At 39.2% G+C, this 22849-nt stretch overlaps 3 protein-coding genes across 3 annotated transcripts; all 3 read left to right on the top strand.

The window, feature by feature from the left end:
* Nucleotides 1-3427: 3427 nt before the first annotated feature.
* LOC116199963 (fasciclin-like arabinogalactan protein 4) lies at nucleotides 3428-5283 on the top strand. The gene has a single exon (XM_031530567.1). The coding sequence runs from the start codon at nucleotides 3690-3692 to the stop codon at nucleotides 4953-4955; it is 1266 nt and encodes a 421-aa protein (XP_031386427.1). The 5' UTR covers nucleotides 3428-3689; the 3' UTR covers nucleotides 4956-5283.
* Nucleotides 5284-16559: 11276 nt separating this feature from the next.
* On the top strand, nucleotides 16560-19917 carry LOC116198521 (probable protein phosphatase 2C 23). Its single transcript, XM_031528687.1, has 4 exons — nucleotides 16560-18523; nucleotides 18622-18735; nucleotides 19099-19363; nucleotides 19547-19917. The coding sequence occupies exons 1-4, from the start codon at nucleotides 16835-16837 to the stop codon at nucleotides 19660-19662; spliced, it is 2184 nt and encodes a 727-aa protein (XP_031384547.1). The 5' UTR covers nucleotides 16560-16834; the 3' UTR covers nucleotides 19663-19917.
* A 1337-nt stretch (nucleotides 19918-21254) lies between these two features.
* LOC116198523 (epsin-3) lies at nucleotides 21255-22847 on the top strand. The gene is made up of 4 exons (XM_031528688.1): nucleotides 21255-21561; nucleotides 21660-21782; nucleotides 21874-22035; nucleotides 22126-22847. The coding sequence occupies exons 1-4, from the start codon at nucleotides 21407-21409 to the stop codon at nucleotides 22655-22657; spliced, it is 972 nt and encodes a 323-aa protein (XP_031384548.1). The 5' UTR covers nucleotides 21255-21406; the 3' UTR covers nucleotides 22658-22847.
* Nucleotides 22848-22849: the final 2 nt, after the last annotated feature.

The raw sequence follows: 22849 nt of genomic DNA, 5'->3' as shown, positions 1-22849 counted from the left end.
ACTTGGGATTTCTTTTTTTCCTTTTTTTTTGGTGAAATAAGAAGATTCATTAAAACTTAATCATGTATGCGCATAGCGCTTACAGATCTAGGGGATGAAAATCCCAAAATATCTTCAAATAAAAGCTTCCTAATAGAAGGAGGTGGGTGAGATAAAATAACGAGGCAATCCGGTAGCTCGGCTCCAAGATTGGCAAGATGATCGGCACATTTGTTAGCTTCCCTGTAGGTATGCTTGGGTAAGATGGTATCTAACTGTTGGCACAGAGTCCTGCAATCGTCAATCAAGTTTGTTAGAATAGGGGTGTAAACATCTAATCCCACTCGGGATGTGGGTTAAGGGCAAATAAGAATAATAATATAAGTAAAATGATAATTTTGCCATTGATTTCAGTCTCAAATCTTCAAAATCTACTTTCGTAACGGAATGAACAACGGAAAGGGGCAGTGGTTGACCGCCAGCGCCTACCACCGCCCTAGTAAGACCATTGGCCACCATCGCTCAACTCGAGTGAGGTCAATGGCGATCTCAATTGGGCCACTACTCCCGCAAAATCTTCCCTCTCTCTCTTAACGAAGAGAGACGATGGCCTCAATTGTCTCCTGCCAATCTCCGGCATCGGAATTGAAAGGTTATCATGAATCTACAAATCTACACTTCCTCCATCGACCATTAGACCCGTGGGCCTCTCTTGCATTAGGGCCCAACCCAAAGTCCACTTAGTAAGTGCCCAACCCGAAGTCCACTTCATCATCTACTTGGGCCTGCCGCCCATTGAAATCGGACTCTATACTTTTTTTGTTTTAAATCTATCCGAAAGCCGATGAATCGCGACTAATCTAGTGTCAGGCGGGTCGACTCACTAAGAGATAAAGTTTTCACAACGTGAATTATCTATCACATATTTAGAAAGTCACTTATCGTGCCATTTACATAAACATGTACAGGAAAAAACAATAGGAATAGGAACCCCGCTAATCTGTCACAAAACAAACTGCTAACACAGTATTAAGATACATGATTAGCAGTTACTTTCTTGAGTTTATCGTGTTCACAATTTGACCGAACCATGCCAATTTCCTATGAAATATATAATAACATTCAAACAACGGGTGCGAAATTGCAATACGGACAATATCGGGTTTATTTTTTAGTATGTCGTCTTTTATAACCTTTCTAAGAACGGGGAAGCAACCTCTTTATTCCATTTCTCCAAGAAATATCCTCCAAAAGGTCATTGCTGGACATCCGACCAGCGCACCATATTGTTCCCTTCATTTCCTTCTTTATTCTGATCATACGAATGTAGAAACTGACAAGTTGTATAGTCGATCAAATTTAAATTCGACCACGACCATTGACTATGACGAGATTAACATGTCGATTCTCAAAATAGTCCGATTTAGAGTTAATTACAAAATAGAGCACGAGCGTATCATGGGGCCCCACTACATGTGGCATGTAGGTAGGATAATAGATCAGATGCAAAATCCGGTCCACTCAATTGGAATTTGGCAAACTGCGCAGGATATAACACACACACACACACAGATATATATATTATGGTGGGCCTTTTTAAAACAAAAAAAAAAATCGAAACTCTATATTCACGGGAGACCATTTCTGAAGTTGACAACATCATTTGTGCAGTAATATTTTCATCATACCATATAATCATCGGTCGAGAAATTTTGATAACAAACTTTGTCGACAATTTCTTGTCCTACCCCCGACTTTACTTAATTATATCATATATATAAATATTAAAGTACTTTTTATTTCTTTCACATCTATTCTACTTATTATATGTTAAAAGGAAGCTATAGAAAAATAAAGGGAGAAGTTGTACAGTTCAGCAAAATATTATATCTTTGGGGTCCAAAATATCAATGAGTTCCGACAATGGGAGAGGGGACCACCTTGTACAACTATATTGCACTTGTAACACAATAAATTAGTAGACAAAACAACTCGATGTACTTCACCTTTTCATGCTTTTTCTAATTTCATCCTGAATCTTTCTTTTACATTGTTCTAATCCATAATATTACTTGTTCTTTTATTTTTTTTCTGTCCTTTTACTTTGCTCTATACGGTAACGATCGACTTTTAAAGCTAAGCCCTCGAAAGGTTGAGATGTTAAGTGTCGACACCAAGATGAAGCAAACTAAAACAATAAGGATTTATCGCACCATATAGCCTAACGTTGATAGATATTATTATATCTATTCCAATGTTATTTTTTTTATCTGAGGCATTCTAACGTTATTATCTTTGTTGGTACGGGATAGTTGGTAAAACAAAGATGGCAACGTTGGAATACCTCAGGTAAAAAAACGATGTTGAGATAGATTTAAGAGTATCTGTCAACGTTAAGCTATATTGTGCAATATACGCAAACAATAATCATATGTATTAAGCTATCATGACAAATTAGTTTGCACATGTTGGGCCCCATCGGACCTTATCAGGCTCGAGTACTGACTAATAAATAAGATACAACGGGCCCAACTTATTAGCCCATCCCAAAGTTCTATTCTAAAGTAAATGTTGAAGAAAACCAAATATAATACGAGAGAGACAATTGAAATATTGAATGCGGTGGTCACAAGGTTAAATTACAGATACATAGAATAGAATATAATGAGTCTATGTAAAGACTCTGGAAACAACCGAATTAGAAAACAAATAATACTAGCATAAAATCTAAATCAAATATTGGAAAATCATAAGATATTACTAATTTAATTGATTGATGCAGTCTTATGTTTAAATATTTCATCTCTCTCTCTCTCTCTATATATATATATATATGATAAACTAATATCTTCAATAAATATGAACCATTGCTTGTTGTTCATAGTCCCCTTCCAAGATCACGTTGCAGAAAAATATGTGATGTTGGACTCTGCATGAATACATGCACAACTTGGGTTGGATTTATAATATGAATGTGTTTGTTTTAAAAATTGTTTAACTCAACTCAACTCCACTTCTTTTCAATTCAACATCACATTCATTACTTTTTTTCATTTTTAATTTTTTTTTTAATCATTCAATTTAATTTTTAATATTAAATTCTTTCAACTATTCATTACTTTTTCACAATTCAACAATACAAGCATTACTTAATCATTACTTTCTCTCAATTATTTATTATTTTTTCACACTTTTTCTCATAATTCAACAATACAATTATTACAAACCAATTAAAACTAAAACTCAACTCTAAATTTAAACGCACTCGTAACCTTTCTTCGAATCATTGAGTTTGTTTTTCACTTAACTAATAAAAATTAAACACATACCTATGCTACTTTTATGAGATACGTTATGCCGATCGACCTCTACCTAAGATGTTCTAATGACCCACTTTTAGTATAGATTAGTGGGGTGTGATGTGACGAAAGTATCTGATAACGGATCGTGTTTGCGATCCCGAGATTATGAACAAGAGTAGAGTGGGGGAAGAACATGCCTAAAGCATCAACAGCACATCATGACCATCCATTTCCCACATCATCATCATCCATCACCGCTTCACCCCACATCCTCTCTCTGACTTGCTTCTTCACTCCCTCCCTCCCTCTCGAGTCTTAGTCTACTCAGCTCACTTCTCCCCACCACTGTACGGGTCTCCGCCTCCGCCGCGGCCGTCGCTATCGCCTCGGCCGGAGGGAGGCAAAACAATGGCGATTCACCGAATTACTCCCGCCATCGCCGTTCTCATCTATTTCCTTCTCCTTGCACTGCCGTCGACCACTCCCATTGTGGCCGTCTCCTCCCTCAACGTCACCGCCGTCCTCTCCGCCTACCCCGAACTCTCCGCCTTCACGGCCCTCGTCTCCGGCACCACCATTCCGTCGGATCTGGCTTCCCGGACCTCCCTCACCATTCTCGCAGTCCCAAACTCTTATCTCTCCGCGTCCGTGGACGTCACGCGCCACCTCTCCCCCACCTCCCTCGCCGACCTCCTCCGCTATCACATCGTCCTCCAGTACATCTCCCCCTCCGACCTCTTCAAGATCCCTCCCTCCGGGTCCCTCCTCACCACGCTCTTCCAGACCACCGGCCGCGCCACCAGCAACTTCGGCAGCGTGAACATCACGCGCAACCCCTCCACCGACCTCATCTCCGTCCGCTCCCCGGCCCCCTTCACCCCCTCCAACGCCACCGTCCTCGCCCTCATCAAGACCGTCCCTTACAACCTCAGCATCTTCTCCGTGAACTCCCTCCTCGTTCCCTATGGGTCGGATCTGACCGCCTCGGAGACCCGACCCACATTGGACCTCAACATCACCAAGGCCCTCATCGACGGCCACAACTTCAATGTCGCCGCCTCGATGCTCGCCGCCTCGGGGGTTGTCGAGGAGTTCGAGGCCGACGAGGGCGGGGCCGGGATCACCCTCTTCGTCCCCACTGACATGGCCTTCGCTGAGCTGCCCTCCTCCGACAGCCTCCAGTCCCTGCCGGCCGTCAAGAAGTCGGTGGTCCTAAAGTACCACGTCTTGCATTCCTACTACCCGCTGGGCTCCCTGGAGTCAATGGTCAACCCCCTGCAGCCCACACTGGCTACAGAAGACATGGGCGCGGGGAGCTTCACTCTCAACATCTCCCGGGTCAATGGGTCCCTTGCGATTGACACCGGGATCGTCCTCGCATCTGTCACTCAGACCGTCTTCGACGAGAACCCCGTGGCGATCTTCGGGATCTCCAAGGTTCTGCTGCCAAGAGAATTCTTTGGTAAGAACCCTAGTGACAACACGAGTTCAGGCCGGGCTGTGATGAGCACAGCAGCGCCCCCGGATGCCCTGTCACCGGATAGCTACCCTGAGGACGGTGGGCCGCCGTCCCGCCTGACTTCGCCGCCAGGGTCGAGCACGGGAGCTGCTGATAACATCGTGCAGAGACTGATCCTGGGCTGGTCCTGTATAGTAGTGTACTTACTGGTCTGAATTGAGAGGTTTCAAGTGTTTCTTCTTCTTCTTGCCTAAAATTTTTTAGCTTCAATTTATTTTGCTGTGCTCGTTGATTTTTGGGTTTTCATTCTTTGTCTTCTTCATCTTCTTTCTTACACCATGGATTCGATTCTTGGCAAGAAAAGGGCTGCCGAAATTCCTTCTTTTTTTTTTTGAAGCTTTTCTGTTTACTTTCTTTTTGGGGGAAGCTTAGAATTGTGTCAATTGCTAGAATAATGAGCTGCCAATTTTTGATTCCGAATGTAAATCATTCTAATTAATGTAAATTTCTTCACAATGTTATCAATCACCACTGTTCCCGATCCTTCGTTGATCTTTCAAGTTCTGTCCTTTGATCAGTAGAAAGATCTTCCCTTTAGCATTGAATTGTGATCTTTCTGCTTCACCTCTCTAATTTATTAAATTCCTGTGAAATAATCTTGAGTAGTGTGAAAAGGTTGAAAATTGGGGGCTTTGAAGCCATTGCTATCAGCTTGTCAGGTTCTACGTGTGCAGGGGATTCAGTTGCAGCAGCTGTGACTGACCCAAAATTCCGGACAATGTGAATCGTGAGACGGAAGGAATTGACCGGTAGGTTTTGTTTCTCTACTTTCTCATTAAACTGATTACTGAAAGATATCCAACTGCTGTATACAATGGTTGAATATATGTTGGTGATCCTGTTATTCCCTGGCACCGATCTTCTATGCCGAACTTGGATTTTATGTGCTTTTGGTTCGATATTGGCTAGATGAATCTACAATCCTGGCGGACCCGCACATTCTTGAGACAATGTGAGGCTTGTTTCATCTGAAAGATCTTCGGAATGGATAGAATGCCAAGCAAATTTTGAGAATGGAAACGTAAGATTTGCCTTGGAATGAAAGATAATTTGAATCAGCTTGGTCAAGGATAGAATGGAATGATTACAAGGATACAATGGAAATTATGGAATGATAATTGAGGGAGGGCAGGATAATAAACGAGACATATATATCAGAGTAGAATTGAATTCCCATTCATTTCAATATGCCCATTGAGCCGGCAGCAGTGCCCGGGTTTGGTCCTAGTCCTTCTTGGTTAGGGTCTACAAAAGAATGTTCCTTAATTATGCTCGACATACGAAATCGGGACTCTAGCTTGTAAAGGTTCCTTGGCATGGAGCTAAGCGGGGTTTCAATAGAATATGAATCGATAAGGAAAATCTGTTCGTGCAATCATCTCCCCTCGTTGAAATGTGACATTTTTGCATTTGATAAGTATATTGGGTCAATAAATTGTGATCTATGATTTATTCTTACTAAAAGAAAATGTAGATTCTACAATTATAATCTCATCATAATGAAAGAATTCCATATATCACGTGGTGTGTTTAGTTTTAGAATTAAGTAGAGTTAAATTTTGATTTTAATTGGATTATAATGATTATATTGTTGAATTATGAGAAAAAGTGTAAAAAAGTAATGAATAGTTAAAAAAGTAATGATTGTGTTATTGAATTGTGAAAAAAATAATGGATAGTTGAGAGAATTTAATATTAAAAATTGAATTTAATTTTAATGGTTAAAAAATTGGAAAAAAAATGTGTTGTTAATTTTTATTGTTTAGTAATTAGAGTTAAAGTTAGAGTTAAAATTTTAAAAACATAATTTTAAAACCAAACGAAATGTTAAACTCTCTCGCATGCGTAATTATTTTTTTCGGTTATAATGGGAGGCTCATGGCTTAGTATAAGAAAATGGAAAGAAAATCTAAATAAATGGGCACGGGTAGTCCCACTGATGAGAATCGAACCTGGAACCTCTAGGTTACTAAGTGAGTGTGTTAGCCACTGTACTATACCCATTTTCTTTGCATGCATGCGCAATTATTAATCCCAGAAAACATTACAATAGATTCAACTAAAAGTTGTAATATACGATGCAAGGTTCGGACTTAATGGAGAAAATCCAAACTTTCCACCGAACCAAAGGTTCCTCACGCCATGTTTGGATATTCCTTATTAAGGGGTTCGGAGGGAGAGAGAATTGAAAGATTATGCAAGGTCAAGGAAGGGAAGGTTTTGAAGAGGCATTAAGGGATTTTAAAATTCTTGTTTGGATAGAGTTTATTATAGGACTTGGAGGGGTTCGACTGGATTTGCTTTGATATTTCGGATTTGTTCAGAGATAGAAATGTCAAAAAAATTTATAAAGAAATGCACGAAAACTTGCGACATGTAGAAGTGTTTAAAGTTGTTCCAACCTCCCCGAAGTACATTTATAAATTTTGCCAAATAAGACTTTTGGAATGGTTTGTAGTGCCTCCAAGCCCTCTCCTCCAACGATACCGAATCCTTCTATCCAAACCTAAAGCAAAGGTAAGGGAGGCCTCCATGGGCCCCGTCCATGATTAGACCATCAACCCTCCTGATTAAATTAAATGCCCATAAAGATAATGACAACTAAAACTGATGATAATGACTGTATTCAAATGGTCAATTGCATCTACCTATTGACTTGGTCAGGTTTATGAAGCAGAAGAAAGGGCCTTTTACAGATAGATCCCATAGCCCATCACTAGAATGGGCTGATTGGTGATAGAAATTGCAAATGCATGCTCAGGTATGGGATGGGAATGTTTGCAACGGAGGAAATGAGAGATTTTTTTTTTTTTTAAATTCCAACATGTATGTGATATATCACTTATGTTTCAATAGCTCTCTTCTTTTCTTGGTAGAGAAAATTAAAGAAAAGAAAATCTTGTAAGCGAAGCTATTGCCAAAAAAATTTATATTTTTTTCTTTAATATTACTAAGCTCTCCAATGAATAAAATTGAGATTTGGCTACGAGAAGGACCATACCCCCAAGTATATATTTTCTTGACCGAGTTATGTGGTGCTTTAGTATTTGTCATTGTCAGGTGGGATCGTCGTGGTGCTTTGCTGCCTTTCCTCGTCTTTGAGCTGGACAAGCCTGCAGAAAGATTAGTGGAGGTTGACAATTTGCATGGCAACGTACTGTTCTGTAGTTTCAAGTCTTGCGTGTCCTGTTTTGCCCTTGACCTTCCAAACTGCAGAGACGATTTCATCTATTTTATCGACAATTTCACGGTGGGATTAGGGGGTTTATTGCAAAGGGAGTCTATAAATTTGCCTCTGGCAACTTGAGGGAGGAATGTATTCAAGAAGAGGCTTCGCTTCCGTTGCTAAATAGGTTGCGCCAATTGGAGTTGTGGGATGGTATGGATCCGCCAATGGTGCTGCGGGATGCCGCGTACACTCCTTGGTGTACATGTAAGTTCAGCCACCTAGCTACTACATTAAACCTACCATGCCCTTCTTGTCACGGATCGGAAACTTTCATGCAGAATGTTGCATATGGGTTTCCTTAATGTTGAACATCCTTTTCAGCAAAACTCATCATGCCCCCCTTTTTTTTTGAATCATCGCAGCAAATTGGTTGCCTCACAAAATCTCTGAGTCAGCGATCCCAGAGTCGGTGATTTGGACTCCAAATGCAAAGGGTAGCTTCCTCACCAGACCAAACCTTCCTGTGGAAACTCAGGTCGAACCTAGGAAACAGAAGGCTGTCAGGGAGGTGAAGTTGCTTGAGTCGCTACTGTGGACTCGAGGGTCCCTTCGGGGGCTGTACCTTCGAATTTTATCAGTGATGGACATTCCAGCATTCCGCAGTAGACCCTCTCCTTCTGTCCGCTTTACCGTCGAGTGGAAGAGTCCTCAGAGCATCTCTTCCTCTTCCATGGCTATGAGTTCATCATCCAAATGGCTTGGTAGAATTCTTCATGGCCTCTCTGCACTTAAGCCCGTCCTGAAAGACATCAATCTACTTGATGACTTCAAGCTCTATATATGTTCTTCATTCAACCAAACAAAGGAGTTTAATACATTAGGTAGAGTCCAAGTCAGCACGCTGGCCGACCATCCTAATATAAGAAATATACTAGATAAAAAAAAAATACTCACATCAGTTGAATAGTCCTTAGATATTGAGTAAATTATAAGTCGTGCTAGTTTTGAGTGGAATTTCAAATTAGGAGGATTTTAAGGTTGATTTTTAGGATGATATATAATGAATACTAATAATGACATTCAAATGGTTAATTACATCTGTTGACTTGATCAGGTTTGTGAGCCTCTCCCGAGAAGCAGAAGAAAAGGGCCTTAAGAGATCCCATAGCCCATCGCAAGATTGGGCTGACGGGGCCACTGAATTCTAATATTTAGGCCCACTGAGGCCTCTTAGGTTATCAAATGGTCCATTATAAAGATCTTATGTTACTCTTGATTCAATTGGCAAATTTGGATGATTTCCAACTATGCCGATGCTTCCTATCTTCGGCTACGAAGGATTTCCAGGGTGGAGTAGCGGTCCCTCGATGACCTGATCAGCCAGTAAATTAGGTGTGTGATAAAATGTCAGTTTCGGAAAAACACATGTCGAATTTTCGTCCATGCGATGCGATTGCTGTAGAAATTTGAATGCCATAGATAGTCAATCCTCCCTTGGGAGGGTATTTGGACTTTGCATTTGCTTCCAACAATTAATGTTTGACTGAAAATTTCAGTTCCTAAAAGATCACGAAATTTAAAGTAGTCCTTTGAAAAAAAAAAGAAAAAAAAAAGGAATAGTTTCCTGCCACAGTAAAGCAAAAAAAGCAGCTCTCAGTTCTCTCTCCCCTGATCGCATTCGATAAATTTGGAACCTTTGAAAAAAATAGTTAACTTCCCCATTGAAATGTTCTCGACTCGTATCAAATACGAAATATTTTTCCATGGTCCTGCTAAATCACATCCTTTATTTACACACCAACATATACAGAATGAGCTTATTATCAATATATCGGCATTAGGCCGTGAGTTGGGCAAGGAAAACTTTTATTGATTTTTTCTAACCATTATTGCTAGAATGAAAGACCTTTTTGTTCGATATTGATAATCTGCATGTATATAACAACTGACCAAAAAAAGAAAAGAAAAATAAATAAGTAATTTTCACCAGAAAAAAAGTCAGCTTTTCTTTTAATTTTAGTTTTTGAGGTTGGTTACGTTATGGGAAATTTTAAGTCAGAAAATGACCGTGTTTAGTTTGGTCAGAGAGCTGACATTTTGATGCGGTCCAATTCATCCCAAAAATACGCTCACCCGACTATTCATGTGAATTGGGAAATAAAGAAAAACTTGGCATCAGCGTATTAGGTCGGGAATTCGGAGGGAGAGACCAATTCTTCGAAAATAGCTAGAGGGCAACTCATTATTAATGAGATAATATCTTTTCTTTTGAAATATACATTCTCAAATTATAATTGAAGGGTTTATTGCTTTATTTACTTTTTGAAGAATTTTTTTTTCAATTTTTCAAAATTTGCTAAATAGTAAAGAACTACAAAAAAAAGAAGAAGTTTACTTATATAGAAATGAAATGACTTTTCTAAGCAATTTTCTTTTTCTTATTCAAATTTGTACAATGGTTAGAAAATATTTTTATTATTCAAATTAATGTAAATACATTTTATTAATCAATTCTTTTCCTTTTCTAATTTTTAATTTTTAATTTTCCTTTCTTATCTATTATTAATTATCATTTATTTCCCCAAGATTTCTTAATTATTAAACCAGACAACTACCCATGAAAATATCCGGTAATTCACGGGGATCTACTGGACAACTTCTTCCTGCTGATCGATGTTACAGTGTGGGAATTCCAAGTGGATAAAATAGTTGTAGTGGTGGTGGGGGTGACTGCCATTGACAAATACCATGTGAATTGATGAATTAGGGCTGTGTATTAACCAATCTCAGTCAAACGTTGTAGTTTGTTGTTTGCTCGATGGCTGACAATTGATATTCTATTGTAATATTCGCCCCCATAAAAATATCTTTAGCTTGACATAACACTTCCACCATTATCTTTCCTTTTTATCTTGTATGAATTAAGATAATTCTCACGATAATCCAAGTGATACAGCGACCTCGCAATTTAATTTTTTATCCGACCTCGGTCGGGTCTAGTAGTTACATGAAGCAAGTCGATGAAAAGATATTTTTTCGATATATGTTTAGTAAAAAAATTTAAAACAAAAAAAAATTTTACATTGCTTGACAGATGATTAAATATATTTAAGATGATCTCAAATTATACGTGGGAAAAGACTTTGAATTGTCCAAGGAAATTAACAAGGTCTTTTTCTCGATTTTTTTTTAATATTCGATAACTTCTTTATGTTACGCAAGTTTACTGTTTATATATTGCGCGTGTGCATGTATATAGGGACGTATCGTTTTCTTTTCTTTTCTTTGACAAATAAATCGTATTTTACCAATTTAATAAACAAGATTTGAAGTAATGAAGAGAAGAATATAATAATGATAAACGCTGAGGCGGACAGCACTATAAGTCAAACAAAAACAAATTGCAGTTGCCAACAAAGCCAGAGATTCAACAGGTGATTGAGAATAATCCCACGCGACGACATGCCCAATTTGGATGGACCAAAACATTTTATGTTTTTTTTATTATACAAAATCCCTTTTACGTTTACTTCATTCTATGCACCATCACTAATTTATTTTAATTCCTCTTTCTATATATTGATAATAATAATTCTCTATTTATCAAGAAAAGATATCATTTAATTCTCTTCAATCTTCCCAAATCCCTACCAGCTTGGCAAATTGCATATATAAATACATAAATTAATCACGTTATTTTGCTTCTTGAAATTTTCGAATTAGAGTTTTAATATAACTCATGATTTATATTTGAATATGATGTTCTGATCTTTGAAATGTTGTTTGATTTTTCTTAGTAATTTTTAAGATGCCAGAGTTTTAATCTAAATGAAAAGTTATTTAGATAGAGGCAAATATTAAGTCAAGCATAACGGGATTTATTCTTTTCTATTACTCGTTTTCTGAGACATGTAAATATATGCTCTCTCTTTTTTCGGTGGACCATGTAAATATATGCTTTCGACATTGACTATCAACTTGTCAACACAATTAGAAGGAAAATAACTACCCTAAAAAAAAAATGGAAGTGGATGTTGCATTATGCACCGACTTATTTACAAGAAGGATGCTATAGAGAGACAAGAAATCTCGATACACTCTACACGAATGTGAGTACTTCATGGAGTAGTTCTTTTTTTTTTTAGTAAGAAAATCGAGTAGTTTTTACATATGTGAAAAGTAAGAAGTTGAAAAAAAAATCAAAATAAATGGTACAATAAGTTTTGATATTTGTTATATCCGCTGAATTCCTCAAAAAAATAAAATAGAGACATGGTGAAAAAAAAAATCACTTTTGAACAATTTGTTCAACTCAACATTTCCTTAATCAAAGATTTTATTTAAATTAAATCTATTATACGGTGTTGATGTTTTCATGTCTTGATTATCTATACAAAATATATGTATTGATCTGGTTAAAGTGTGCAACTAATAATCATATGGTGCAATTCATTGGAGTCCGTTGTTTTCATATGGGCACTCATTGACTCCACGAAGGAGACTGACTTACATATAAAATATAAACTTAGATATGATTGTTTGAATTAAAAATTGTCAGGCAAATTGTAAAATATATATGTTTGTGTGTGTTCACATATAATTAAATGATATTATACTATTTGTTTACTATTATTTAAATAAAAATAAGGTATAGAGGGGTAGTTAAAGAAGACAAAAGGCAAAATAGAGTGGCCATGGAGTCAAGCATGTTGATCATCATGCTCCACTTGCACCCAATTTATATACATAATATATAACATGATGATGGCTTTGAATACTCAAATGAGAAATATATATTATTATGTAAGTGGAAAATTTGGACTTCTTTCTAGTTTAATTTAATCAACACCCACAAATTGAGAGCTTCTCCCATTCTCTTATTTATTATATATATATATATATCATCTATCATACTCCTAAATAACCTAGCTAAGTTCCTTTTCAGACTTTAATTAAATTTGTTTTCGATATAACATTAGTCAAGCCAATTGCATATATAATTATAACTATTAATTCCAATGAGAACTTTCTTGGAATCATCAATTCGAGTTTCAATCCTCACCCATATTGCGGAAGATTAACAACATAAATAGGAATTAGTCTGCATTTCTAATTAAGCTCATGGGATTCTAACCATTATATATTAAAATAATTGATTTGGGGATTAAGATGTGTAATTGTTTGGAGAGAAAACACCATACAACACTATTTTTTGAGTTTTTCATAAAACAACATAATTTGTTTTAATTTAACCAAATAATACAAAATTTTAAGTTTTTCACTCTATAGGATAACGTCAACTTTCTAACACACAATCAATACAGACATTCAATACTAATAGTACCCTTAACATCAAAGCATCTGATTCCATCAAATATGTACCGCGATGAAGATCTGAAATATGTGTAATGCATTTTCTTAAAATAGAAGAAAGGACTTCGATCATCAAATTACATATATATCTAATGCATGTAAGAAACAAAAAAATTATCAGAAAAAGGGTTTTGAACTCCAATTACAAGTACATACTTAATGCATGTAATTCGAAATAATTTTAATGCATAATATAACGTTTAGGGTTTTAGAAAAAAAAAAATATAACAGTGATGCAAAGAAAAGCTTGTCTCATGATAATATGCCTCCTATTCCACCAAAAAAAAGAAGAAGATAATATGCCTCCTGCCTCGTGTCAAATGCCCGTTGCACCATGTAGCTTGGCCATGCCATCAGGAGCAAGAAATTTGTTCAAATTCATAGATGTGATGTTGTGAACCTAAATTTTTAATTATACAGTAATATAAATGATCACTCGATGGGTTTTTTCGATGAAATGGATTCTATGATATTGATTATAGCCAAATAAAGGTCTAGAACCATAAATACTGCTAAAGATATTTTAGGTTTTAAATCACGCGGTTTGTTTTATAATTCAAACTATAAGGATGATGTCATGGAATTTAAAATTAAGGATTTTTCTTTAAAAAAAATCTAATTTTGAAATTTGTAGAAAAATTATATTGGAGTTAATAGGAAGTATAAGTAGATGGATATATATATATATCATGGTAGCCTTATTGGTCAAGAGTTTTACCTAAAACCTCCACACTGTAGTAATTGTAGTGTAATGAGAGACCATAAAACACCCCACCATCACCACCACAACAACTCTCTTTAATAACTTCCACAATACTTAATAACTATTTCCCAATAAAAACAGGCAGTACAATTCATTTCAGATCACGTAAAGCCAGCAACATATAGAAAAAGAGGATTTAAAGCTTGCAGAAGATGACGGGATGATCGATTAATAAATGGACGAATTCAATTACGATTTTAATTATGGGATTTGCAGCATGCGCCACAGCTAATAATCGAAGCTCGATATTTTATACGAGCTGATGAAGTCACTACAAACCCCTCTTGATCACCAGTCCAATAATGCAACTCACCTAACTTTTTCTTCCCTTACTAGGCATTTCTTTCGAGTATAGTTAGATTATAGAGAATTACATCTAGTTTTTTTTTTTTGATGAATAGAGAAATACATCTAGTAGCTATATTGAAATACTAGAATTACGAATAATAATATCATACAACATTAAGATGTGGGTTCATGGATGTAATCTCATGGTACCGAGCAACGCAATTGTAAAATGTTTCCTAACTATGAACGTAAAAATTTAACTTGAGATGTATTGGTATCACAACACTGGGAGATTGAGCAATAAAAGTAATTATTCATCCCAGTAAGTGCGCTTTTCGAAACTCGAATTTGTATTTTTCTTTTTATAAGGTTGAAATTGTAAGCACACAATCAAAAAAAAATCCTTGGAAAAAAACAATCACAAGAAAAAATGTTCCCACCAAATATCTTAATCTACGATGAAAAGTGTGTGTGTTTATGAGAAAATCTGAACCTTCTGTCAATCCAAATGCCCCCTTGAAGTTAATACCCAAATGATTTTTTTTTATAAGTATACCCAAATGAATTGAGCCCCTTGAAATCGTACTCAAATGAAATTAATGTTAATAACTTGTACACTTTTTGACGATTAGTGTCTCTGAAATGAGCATGCTGCTAATATACGAGATGCATGTTGGTGTGGTTTTGAAATGGCTAAGTGGACGCGAGAGATATATAGGATCATGGTAACTAGCTAGCGCAAGGATATTAATAATCAATAATTGTAATTCAGATGAATAATTAATTTTACTTAGAAATGTAATGTAATTAATGGGGTGGGGGGATTAATGAGTAATAATGAGACGATGAAAGGGATGGTGCTCGGGAAGCCTCGAGTTGACAAAAGGGGGGAAGGATCAGTGATGATGTGCCAGGTGTCAGTCAACCCTCGCTTTCATCAATCTCCCCCCCTCCGCCAGATCCAACGGTAATTATAATAATAACTTTTTCATTTCACCCTCTCCATGTTCAACATCCCCTTCAGACCTCCACGCCCCGGTCAGCGCGTGGATCGCAACCCCATTAGCGGTGTCGGATGATCTCATTCAATTCTCCGGATGAACAAATTTTTATTTTCAACTTGCCTCCTCAAATCTTCATCCTTCTCGAGTCCGGCTGCCTTCATTTGCGTCTACAATTACTGCCTATTTGAAATAAGACCCCCCATTTTTCACCACTGTCGATCTATCTGCCAAATCAAACGAGTTATTATAATTTTACAGAACGATTTGTATTATTCCTCATGTACAGAGTAAGATTGCTAATTTTAGCATTGCTCTTGGGTTGGGTCTCAAACAGTGAGTGAAATAGTGTTGTAATCTAGATTAGGGTTGTATTTTTTTGTTATACATGTTCTTGATTAATGGAAATAATTGCAGCACTTATCCAAAAATAAAATCAAAAAGCGCGATTATCAGATTAATCACTTTAAAGAGCTCAAGATGTTACAAAGGGATGCACCTAGATTGCTTTTTATTTCATAACATGAGTACAATAACCCATCTTAGCTAACCTCAGGGATGGATCTAGGAGTTCGATCAAAGGGGCCAAACTTTACTTGTCTAATAATAACATCGCAAAGTTAATGAGCTACACTTACTTGCCTAATAGTGTAGCCTTAGTTAAAGTTTTCGTTTGAATGAGCTGGCTTTAAAACAAATAATAATAAAAATTGAGTTAAAAATACACGCATTCATGTAATTATTTAAACACAATCAAGTTATTAATGATCGGATGAAATTCATGATTAATACCTTGGGAGCACCTAGACTGCTTTTTGTTTCAAGAGCCGGAATAGATATGTGAATTGTGAAGCAATACCTTTGGTTAATCCGACTTGTTTCAAACTTTTATTTAGGGGCGAGTTGGGATTAAACACAAGGGAAAGACTGACCCAATAAATTTGTATGGAGCGTGTGATGCACGCACTCTGGAGAGAGACTGCTGGCTGTGGGCCATACTTCAGTTCAAGAACCTCAACCCACGAGTTTACTTAAGCCCTAACCTTAGTCAACGCCCCCCTTATATACAGGAAAAACCGCACAAACACATTTTTAATTCCGAATCCATTTAAAAAATAATAATTTAAATTCATTTTCTCTTTTACTCCTGGAATTCAAAACCCCCCCAGCCATAAAGTCAACGCCTCACCCGCACCTTCTCTCTCTCTCTCAACTTCCCACCTCTTCCTTCCTCTTCTTCTTCACAGCTTCCTTCCTTCCTTCCTTCCTTCCTTCCTCTCGCTGTCAACCCAGCACAAATAATCAAAACAAACTACAACTAGGTCTCTCCTAATCCTCGGAAAAATCGAATCCTTTTTTCGTCTAAAAAACCAGTCGGATGCTGCTGTTCCTCTGATTTTCGCGGAGTTTTCCAGCTCTTCATTTTGTGGGGTAGTTGAAATGGGTAACGGAATCGGAAAGCTGAGAGTCTGCTTCACCGGCGGTGGTGGTGAGGTTGCCAGCCGGCGGCACGACGTGCCTGTCTTCATATCGGACCCCCTCGACGAGGGCCTGGGCCACTCGTTCTGCTACGTCCGACCGGACCCGAGTCGATTGTCCACCTCCAAGGTCCACTCCGAGGAGACCACGACCTTCCGGTCTATCTCCGGTGCCTCCGTCAGCGCCAACACGTCGACTCCCCTGTCGACTTCGTTGATTGATTTGTACTCATACAACAGTATTGACAAGTCGTCTACTTTCGAAAGCTCAACCTCTTTCTCCTCAATCCCCCTGCAGCCAATCCCTAGGGGCCTTATCAACTCCGGTCCCATCTCGGCCAGCCTCGAGAGAATCCCGGGTTCAGGTCCCCTCGAGAGGGGCTTCCTTTCCGGCCCGATTGAGCGGGGATTCCTGTTAGGTCCCCCTGAACGTGGCATCTTCTCGGGCCCCCTCGAGAACGGGAGCTCGGACCAGTTCAAGAGGAGCTTCTCCCACGGGGCTTTTGCGTTCCGGCACAAACCGCGAAAAGCGTCGCTGATTCGGGGAATCAGGAGGGTGATTTCGAAGACGCTGGTTCGTGGACAGAATTCGATTGTCACCCCAATCAAAGCGGTGAAGGAACCTGATTGGATCCTGGGTCCCGACAAGCCAGCGCACAACGAGAATCTAACGGTGAGTAGTCTTAACTTTAGCAGTGATGGGAGCTTAGAGGATGATGAGTCCTTGGAAAGTCAAAATCTTCAGTGGGCTCAAGGAAAAGCAGGGGAAGATCGGGTCCACGTAGTCGTCTCCGAAGAACATGGTTGGGTTTTCGTGGGGATCTATGACGGATTCAACGGGCCCGATGCGCCCGATTATTTGTTGTCACATCTGTATCCTGCTATTCATAGAGAAGTCAGGGGTCTACTTTGGGATGTTGATAAGCATGAAACGAACTCTGCGAATGACTCTGTTTCAGTGCTACCTCAGTCTGAGAATCCCGCTCCCGAACCAAAGGATAAAGATTCTTTCCCTCAGGCTGATTGTGATCTGATGAGGAATCAGACCAGGGATGCGTGTTCACGAGCTTTTGAGCAGGAGAGTTACCCCTGCACCAGCAGAGACGTGAGTCTTGATGGGAGTTCGAAGAGGAAAAGGGATCGGAATTCGAGGAGTAAGTATCGGGGTGTGGTGAAGAAATGGGAGGAGAATCAGAGAAAGTGGAAATGCGAGTGGGACCGGGAGAGATTGGAGCTTGATCGGAGGTTAAAGGAGCAGATGAACAGATTGGGATCGCAAGATTCGAGATCAATCAACCACTCCGACGTACTGAAAGCGCTCTCTCAAGCGCTGAAGAAGACAGAGGAGAATTATTTAGAGATTGCGGATAAGATGTTAACGAACCCTGAGCTCGCTCTAATGGGTTCTTGCGTCCTAGTGATGTTGATGAAGGGAGAGGATGTTTACGTGATGAACGTGGGTGATAGCAGGGCTGTCTTAGCCCAAAAGGCAGAGCCCGACTATTTGATCGGGAAGGTAAGGCAGGATTTAGAGAGAATCAAGGAAGAAACCTTGTATGACATTGAAGCTTCTGAATGGGATAACCCAAGTTCGATCCCAAGCTCACAGGCACTGCAGCTAACTGTGGATCACAGCACAAATGTGGAAGAGGTGAGCTTTGCTGATTAGCTGATTGATTGGTTGCTCCGGAATTGTCTTCTATATACTATAAATCATTTTCCTCATCTTGGATTATCTTCATATTTTAGGAGGTTCAAAGAATTAAAAATGAACACCCTGATGATGCTTCTGCTGTGATGAATGAACGCGTGAAGGGGTCCTTGAAAGTCACCAGAGCCTTCGGTGCTGGGTTTCTGAAAAAGGTAGAATTACATTTTCAGCTCAGTCCTCTACCCAATTTCATGAATAATGGATAGATACAGTGAAAGAGCATTTATTCGTAGTCGGAAAGTAGAATTTAATCAGTTCTAATGGAGAAATTCCAGAACATGTTCTGCTTGTAGAAGTTTTGATCAGTAGGCTTACTACTATAACTTGTAATTCGACATTGGAGTGGCTAGGTGCAAGCCTACGAAAACTCTGAGTCATTGTCTTCCAATGAACCGTATCAGAAGATTGGGAATGTGATTCTTCATTGAACTTCCAGGAAGAAGTGATGGATATTCTGATTTGGTTAATATTTCAGATTTTTATATAATGCGCAAATTCTTCTCTGTTTTCCGCAGCCCAAATGGAACAATGCTCTTCTGGAGATGTTCCGAATCGACTATGTTGGTACCTCCCCATACATCAACTGTTTACCATCTCTCTACCACCATAGACTGGGGCCCAGAGACCGGTTTTTGATATTATCCTCCGATGGGCTTTATCAGTACTTCACGAATGAAGAAGCTGTCTCTGAGATCGAACTCTTCTTCGAGTTGCAGCCTGATGGAGACCCAGCTCAACATCTGATTGAAGAAGTACTATTTCGGGCTGCAAAGAAAGCTGGTAAGACAATGAATCTCATCTTATGGTCTGGGCGGGTGGGGAATACTGTCAATTTTCTGTTTTCCGTTTTCTGTTTTCATTTTCCTGAAAAGTGTGGAAAACAACATAATGCATGGTAAACAGGGGAAGAAGTAGAAGATATCTTAGTTCTTGTATTTAACGGCCTTCTTTGCTGGATTGCAGGGATGGAATTTCATGACTTGCTCGAGATACCGCAAGGGGATAGGAGGCGGTACCATGACGATGTATCAGTCATCGTCATATCCTTAGAGGGAAGGATATGGAGATCTTGTGTATAATAATAACTAGAGTTCACAGATAGAAGAAATCAAATATAGAGAAAGAAAATATCCCGCCTGCCTTGTAAAACATCACCCCGGCAAATTCCTTTTTGCTGTTCCTTTTTTCCTGGTCTCTCCTGTAAAGTCCGCAGGTAACCACCTTAGTGACCCAATTTACCGGGTTTCGAGGGATGTAAAGGCATAAAAAAGAAAGCATGGTTCGTGTCAATTCTAAACTATGATATATAAATTGCAACTTCTCAGTTCTCTCAATTAACAACATTTCTCAATTTTGCTGCACAACGTGAACTTCTGTAGAACCTGAGTTACTTCGATTGAGCTCGATTCCTAGTTGTGTACAACCTTGAACCGAATTGATTCGATGAGGACGGTTATACCTACTCTTTTGCCTTGAAGACAAAAGGCATTCATTCATTCCTTGAGGAGATGTAAATGAGTCATCGGTTTTGGGTCAATCTACTTGTCTTTCAGGATAGCAGTCAATTAATTCCATTCCCTTTCAGGATTGAAAATTTTGATCAGAATTTATTGAACTTTCCTCGCTGATCAAAATAATGTTACTGGGGACGGTCCGGCCCTGGGACCGGAGGGGCTCCGCCAAACCAGTCCCCAGCACAGAAACTGACGGTGAAGCTTCAAGCTCGTGGGTCCCTCCTAATGAAGTTTGGATCATAAATCTTCTAACTGCTAACCACTTTCTTGAAACTGACAGCGTAAATGCTATTGCAGGTGGCAGAGGCAGTCAGCTGCCTGAGCTTTATCATCCACTAAGACAAGTCTTCCCCGTTACATCTACTTCAGGCCGGGATACCGGAAAGTATTATACCGGGAGGCCGAGGGCTATGCAGGACCTACCCTTACAGGGCTCGTGCAGTGTAGTTTCTCCACGAACCTTGCCCGAGCCGTGCCCTCCATTTTTTCTCGACTTACCAGAAAGGCTTTCATCTGGCATCGTTCATTTTACGTGAGGTTTTGACTGCCAAGACACCGAAAACGGATGCTGTTAGTTAGATTTTGTGGCAGTTATATGAGTCATCGCTTATATCCATTTTCATGGCTTCCTTTAACATGAAGCAATATGATTGAATTATAGAGTGAAGGAGAGGAGGACAATAGCTAGCTTTGAAGTTAATCAAGGTAGTCTTTGAAACTTGAAATCGAGCCGACTGAGACAAGTTAATAGTTTGACTGATTGTAACCCTTTATTCAAGTTAAGTTCCTCATCGATGACAATCGCACGACCCATTTTTCTACTCCATGTATGAATTTCCAACCCCCATCTAATTCTTCCGATGTTATTCAATGTCGGCAATTTCAATTTTAATTAGTTATAAATTAACTTCAAAAGTGTTAGGAATTCCTGACGTGCATACGATGCTCACATAGTTGTTGCCACGTTCCTACGCTTTCCATCAACCATAAACCCAAAAGCTGCCAAACTCTTATTAATCCTGGAAATAGAAGATCTGGCCTTGGAAAGAGCAGATGCAAAGGCGAGACCAATTCAAATTTAAACTAATTGCTAGATGTTGACTTCACCTCCACGGCTGCATAAGAAAAGTCAACTTGTAGATCTAATCAGACAACCTTGTCCGTAATTCCCACGTTAGCCTCATATGTCCTATTCCTGTGCAGTGTAGTGCAGTTGATGGGTGTGTTAGTTAGGGTCTGGTCGTCAGCTGATTCAATCTTTTGAAGCTTAACCTTTTGTTCTTATCCTTAATCAGCTAAACCACAGAACATGATGTCCATCTTGCAAAAGAACAGTATGAACAACACGATGAGTACTGCTGGCACACCTTTTTTCCGCGAATTCAAGAAGCAAGCATCGTTCTTTCTGAAGGAGAAGATCAAGTCTGCCAGACTAGCCCTCACAGATGTAACACCGATACAACTGTGAGCACTGGAAGTTTTAGTTTCGTGTAATTTCTCGATTTGATGTTTGTGTTCCACGATGATCTGTAGTTTTGAGCTGATGATCTGATCTTTATAAGGTTGACTGAGGAAGCTGTGAGTGGAGATCAACTAGCACCTGATACGCAGACCTTGGGAAGGATCTCGAAGGCTGCTTTTGAAGTCGACGATTACTGGAGGATCGTGGACATTCTTCACAGCAGGTGGGTTAAATTTCTTGATCTTCTTAGCAACGAGACGGGATACTAGTTATTGGAACTTTCGCTTATTGTCTACGTTGGGTTATGATTTCAGATTGTCCAGGTTTGAGAGGAAGAACTGGAGAGAGTCCTATCACTGTCTGATTGTTCTTGAGCACTTGTTGACTCATGGACCTGAGAGTGTTGCAGAGGAGTTCCAGGCTGACAAAGAAGTCATTTCTCGGTCCGGAAACTTCCAGTACATAGACGAAAAAGGGTCAGTTATTGGAAATCTATATGCACTTTTGAGTGAATAATCACAGCCGATCATCAAATTTCGATATTTATGCTGATACGTTTGTTGCAGATTCAACTGGGGACTGGCTGTCAGGAAGAAATCAGAGAGAGTGCTGAAATTGCTTGAGCAGATGTCTCTCCTGAAGGAAGAAAGGGAGAAGGCAAGGAAGCTGACTAGAGGGATTCAGGGGTTTGGGAGTTTCTCACAAAGAGCAGCACGTTCGACTCAAGGGATACTGAAGGAGTCGTCTCTTCCGAGCTATGTGAGGTCAAATTCGGACTTCAATCCCGGAAATCAGGACAACCAGTTCCTCCCCCAAGAACAGAAGATAGTTCCTGATTCCAGCAAAGTAATGGAGACCCCGGGATCAGAGAATTGCCTCGGAGATGGTCAGTTGAGCTCTGGGACGAGTCTAAAAGAGAATGTGGAGCCTTGCCAAGAACGTTACTCTAATAGGGAAGAGGTGCACCAGTGGATTTACACAGAGCCTTCTAGGCCACTTCTGAAAGGCAAGAAAGGAGATTCCGGGAATGAAATGGATGAAGCTGAGGATCACCCTTTTAGTGATGCTGAGCACCGAGCTGCTTCTTCACTGCTTTGATTATAAGGAACGAAATTATGTGAAATCAGTATTTGTCTGTAAGCTATGAGATCAGCTGCAAAAGGTCCTGCAGAGGTTTCTGCATATGAGTGTTGAACTATGTTAGCAGAGAATTTTCTGGTGCTTATTAAGGTTCAGTGGTTCTTTATCGCTGAACGTATAGTCAGTTTCCAAACCTCACCATGGTCAATT

Source organism: Punica granatum, chromosome 3 (assembly GCF_007655135.1).
Source record: "Punica granatum isolate Tunisia-2019 chromosome 3, ASM765513v2, whole genome shotgun sequence".
Lineage (NCBI taxonomy): Eukaryota > Viridiplantae > Streptophyta > Magnoliopsida > Myrtales > Lythraceae > Punica > Punica granatum.
The sequence above is the reverse complement of the archived record's forward strand: the minus strand, read 5'-3'. Positions and strand labels throughout refer to the sequence as shown.

Bases quoted from the DNA above. Each gene is read 5' to 3' on its own strand.
- LOC116199963 (XM_031530567.1), top strand. From the start codon at position 3,690: ATGGCGATTCACCGAATTACTCCCGCCATCGCCGTTCTCATCTATTTC.
- LOC116198521 (XM_031528687.1), top strand. From the start codon at position 16,835: ATGGGTAACGGAATCGGAAAGCTGAGAGTCTGCTTCACCGGCGGTGGT. The intron at 18,524-18,621 runs GTGAGCTTTGCT...TTCATATTTTAG, and splicing joins ACAGCACAAATGTGGAAGAG to GAGGTTCAAAGAATTAAAAA. The intron at 19,364-19,546 runs GTAAGACAATGA...GCTGGATTGCAG, and splicing joins TCGGGCTGCAAAGAAAGCTG to GGATGGAATTTCATGACTTG.
- LOC116198523 (XM_031528688.1), top strand. From the start codon at position 21,407: ATGATGTCCATCTTGCAAAAGAACAGTATGAACAACACGATGAGTACT. The intron at 21,562-21,659 runs GTGAGCACTGGA...GATCTTTATAAG, and splicing joins GATGTAACACCGATACAACT to GTTGACTGAGGAAGCTGTGA. The intron at 22,036-22,125 runs GTCAGTTATTGG...CGTTTGTTGCAG, and splicing joins CAGTACATAGACGAAAAAGG to ATTCAACTGGGGACTGGCTG.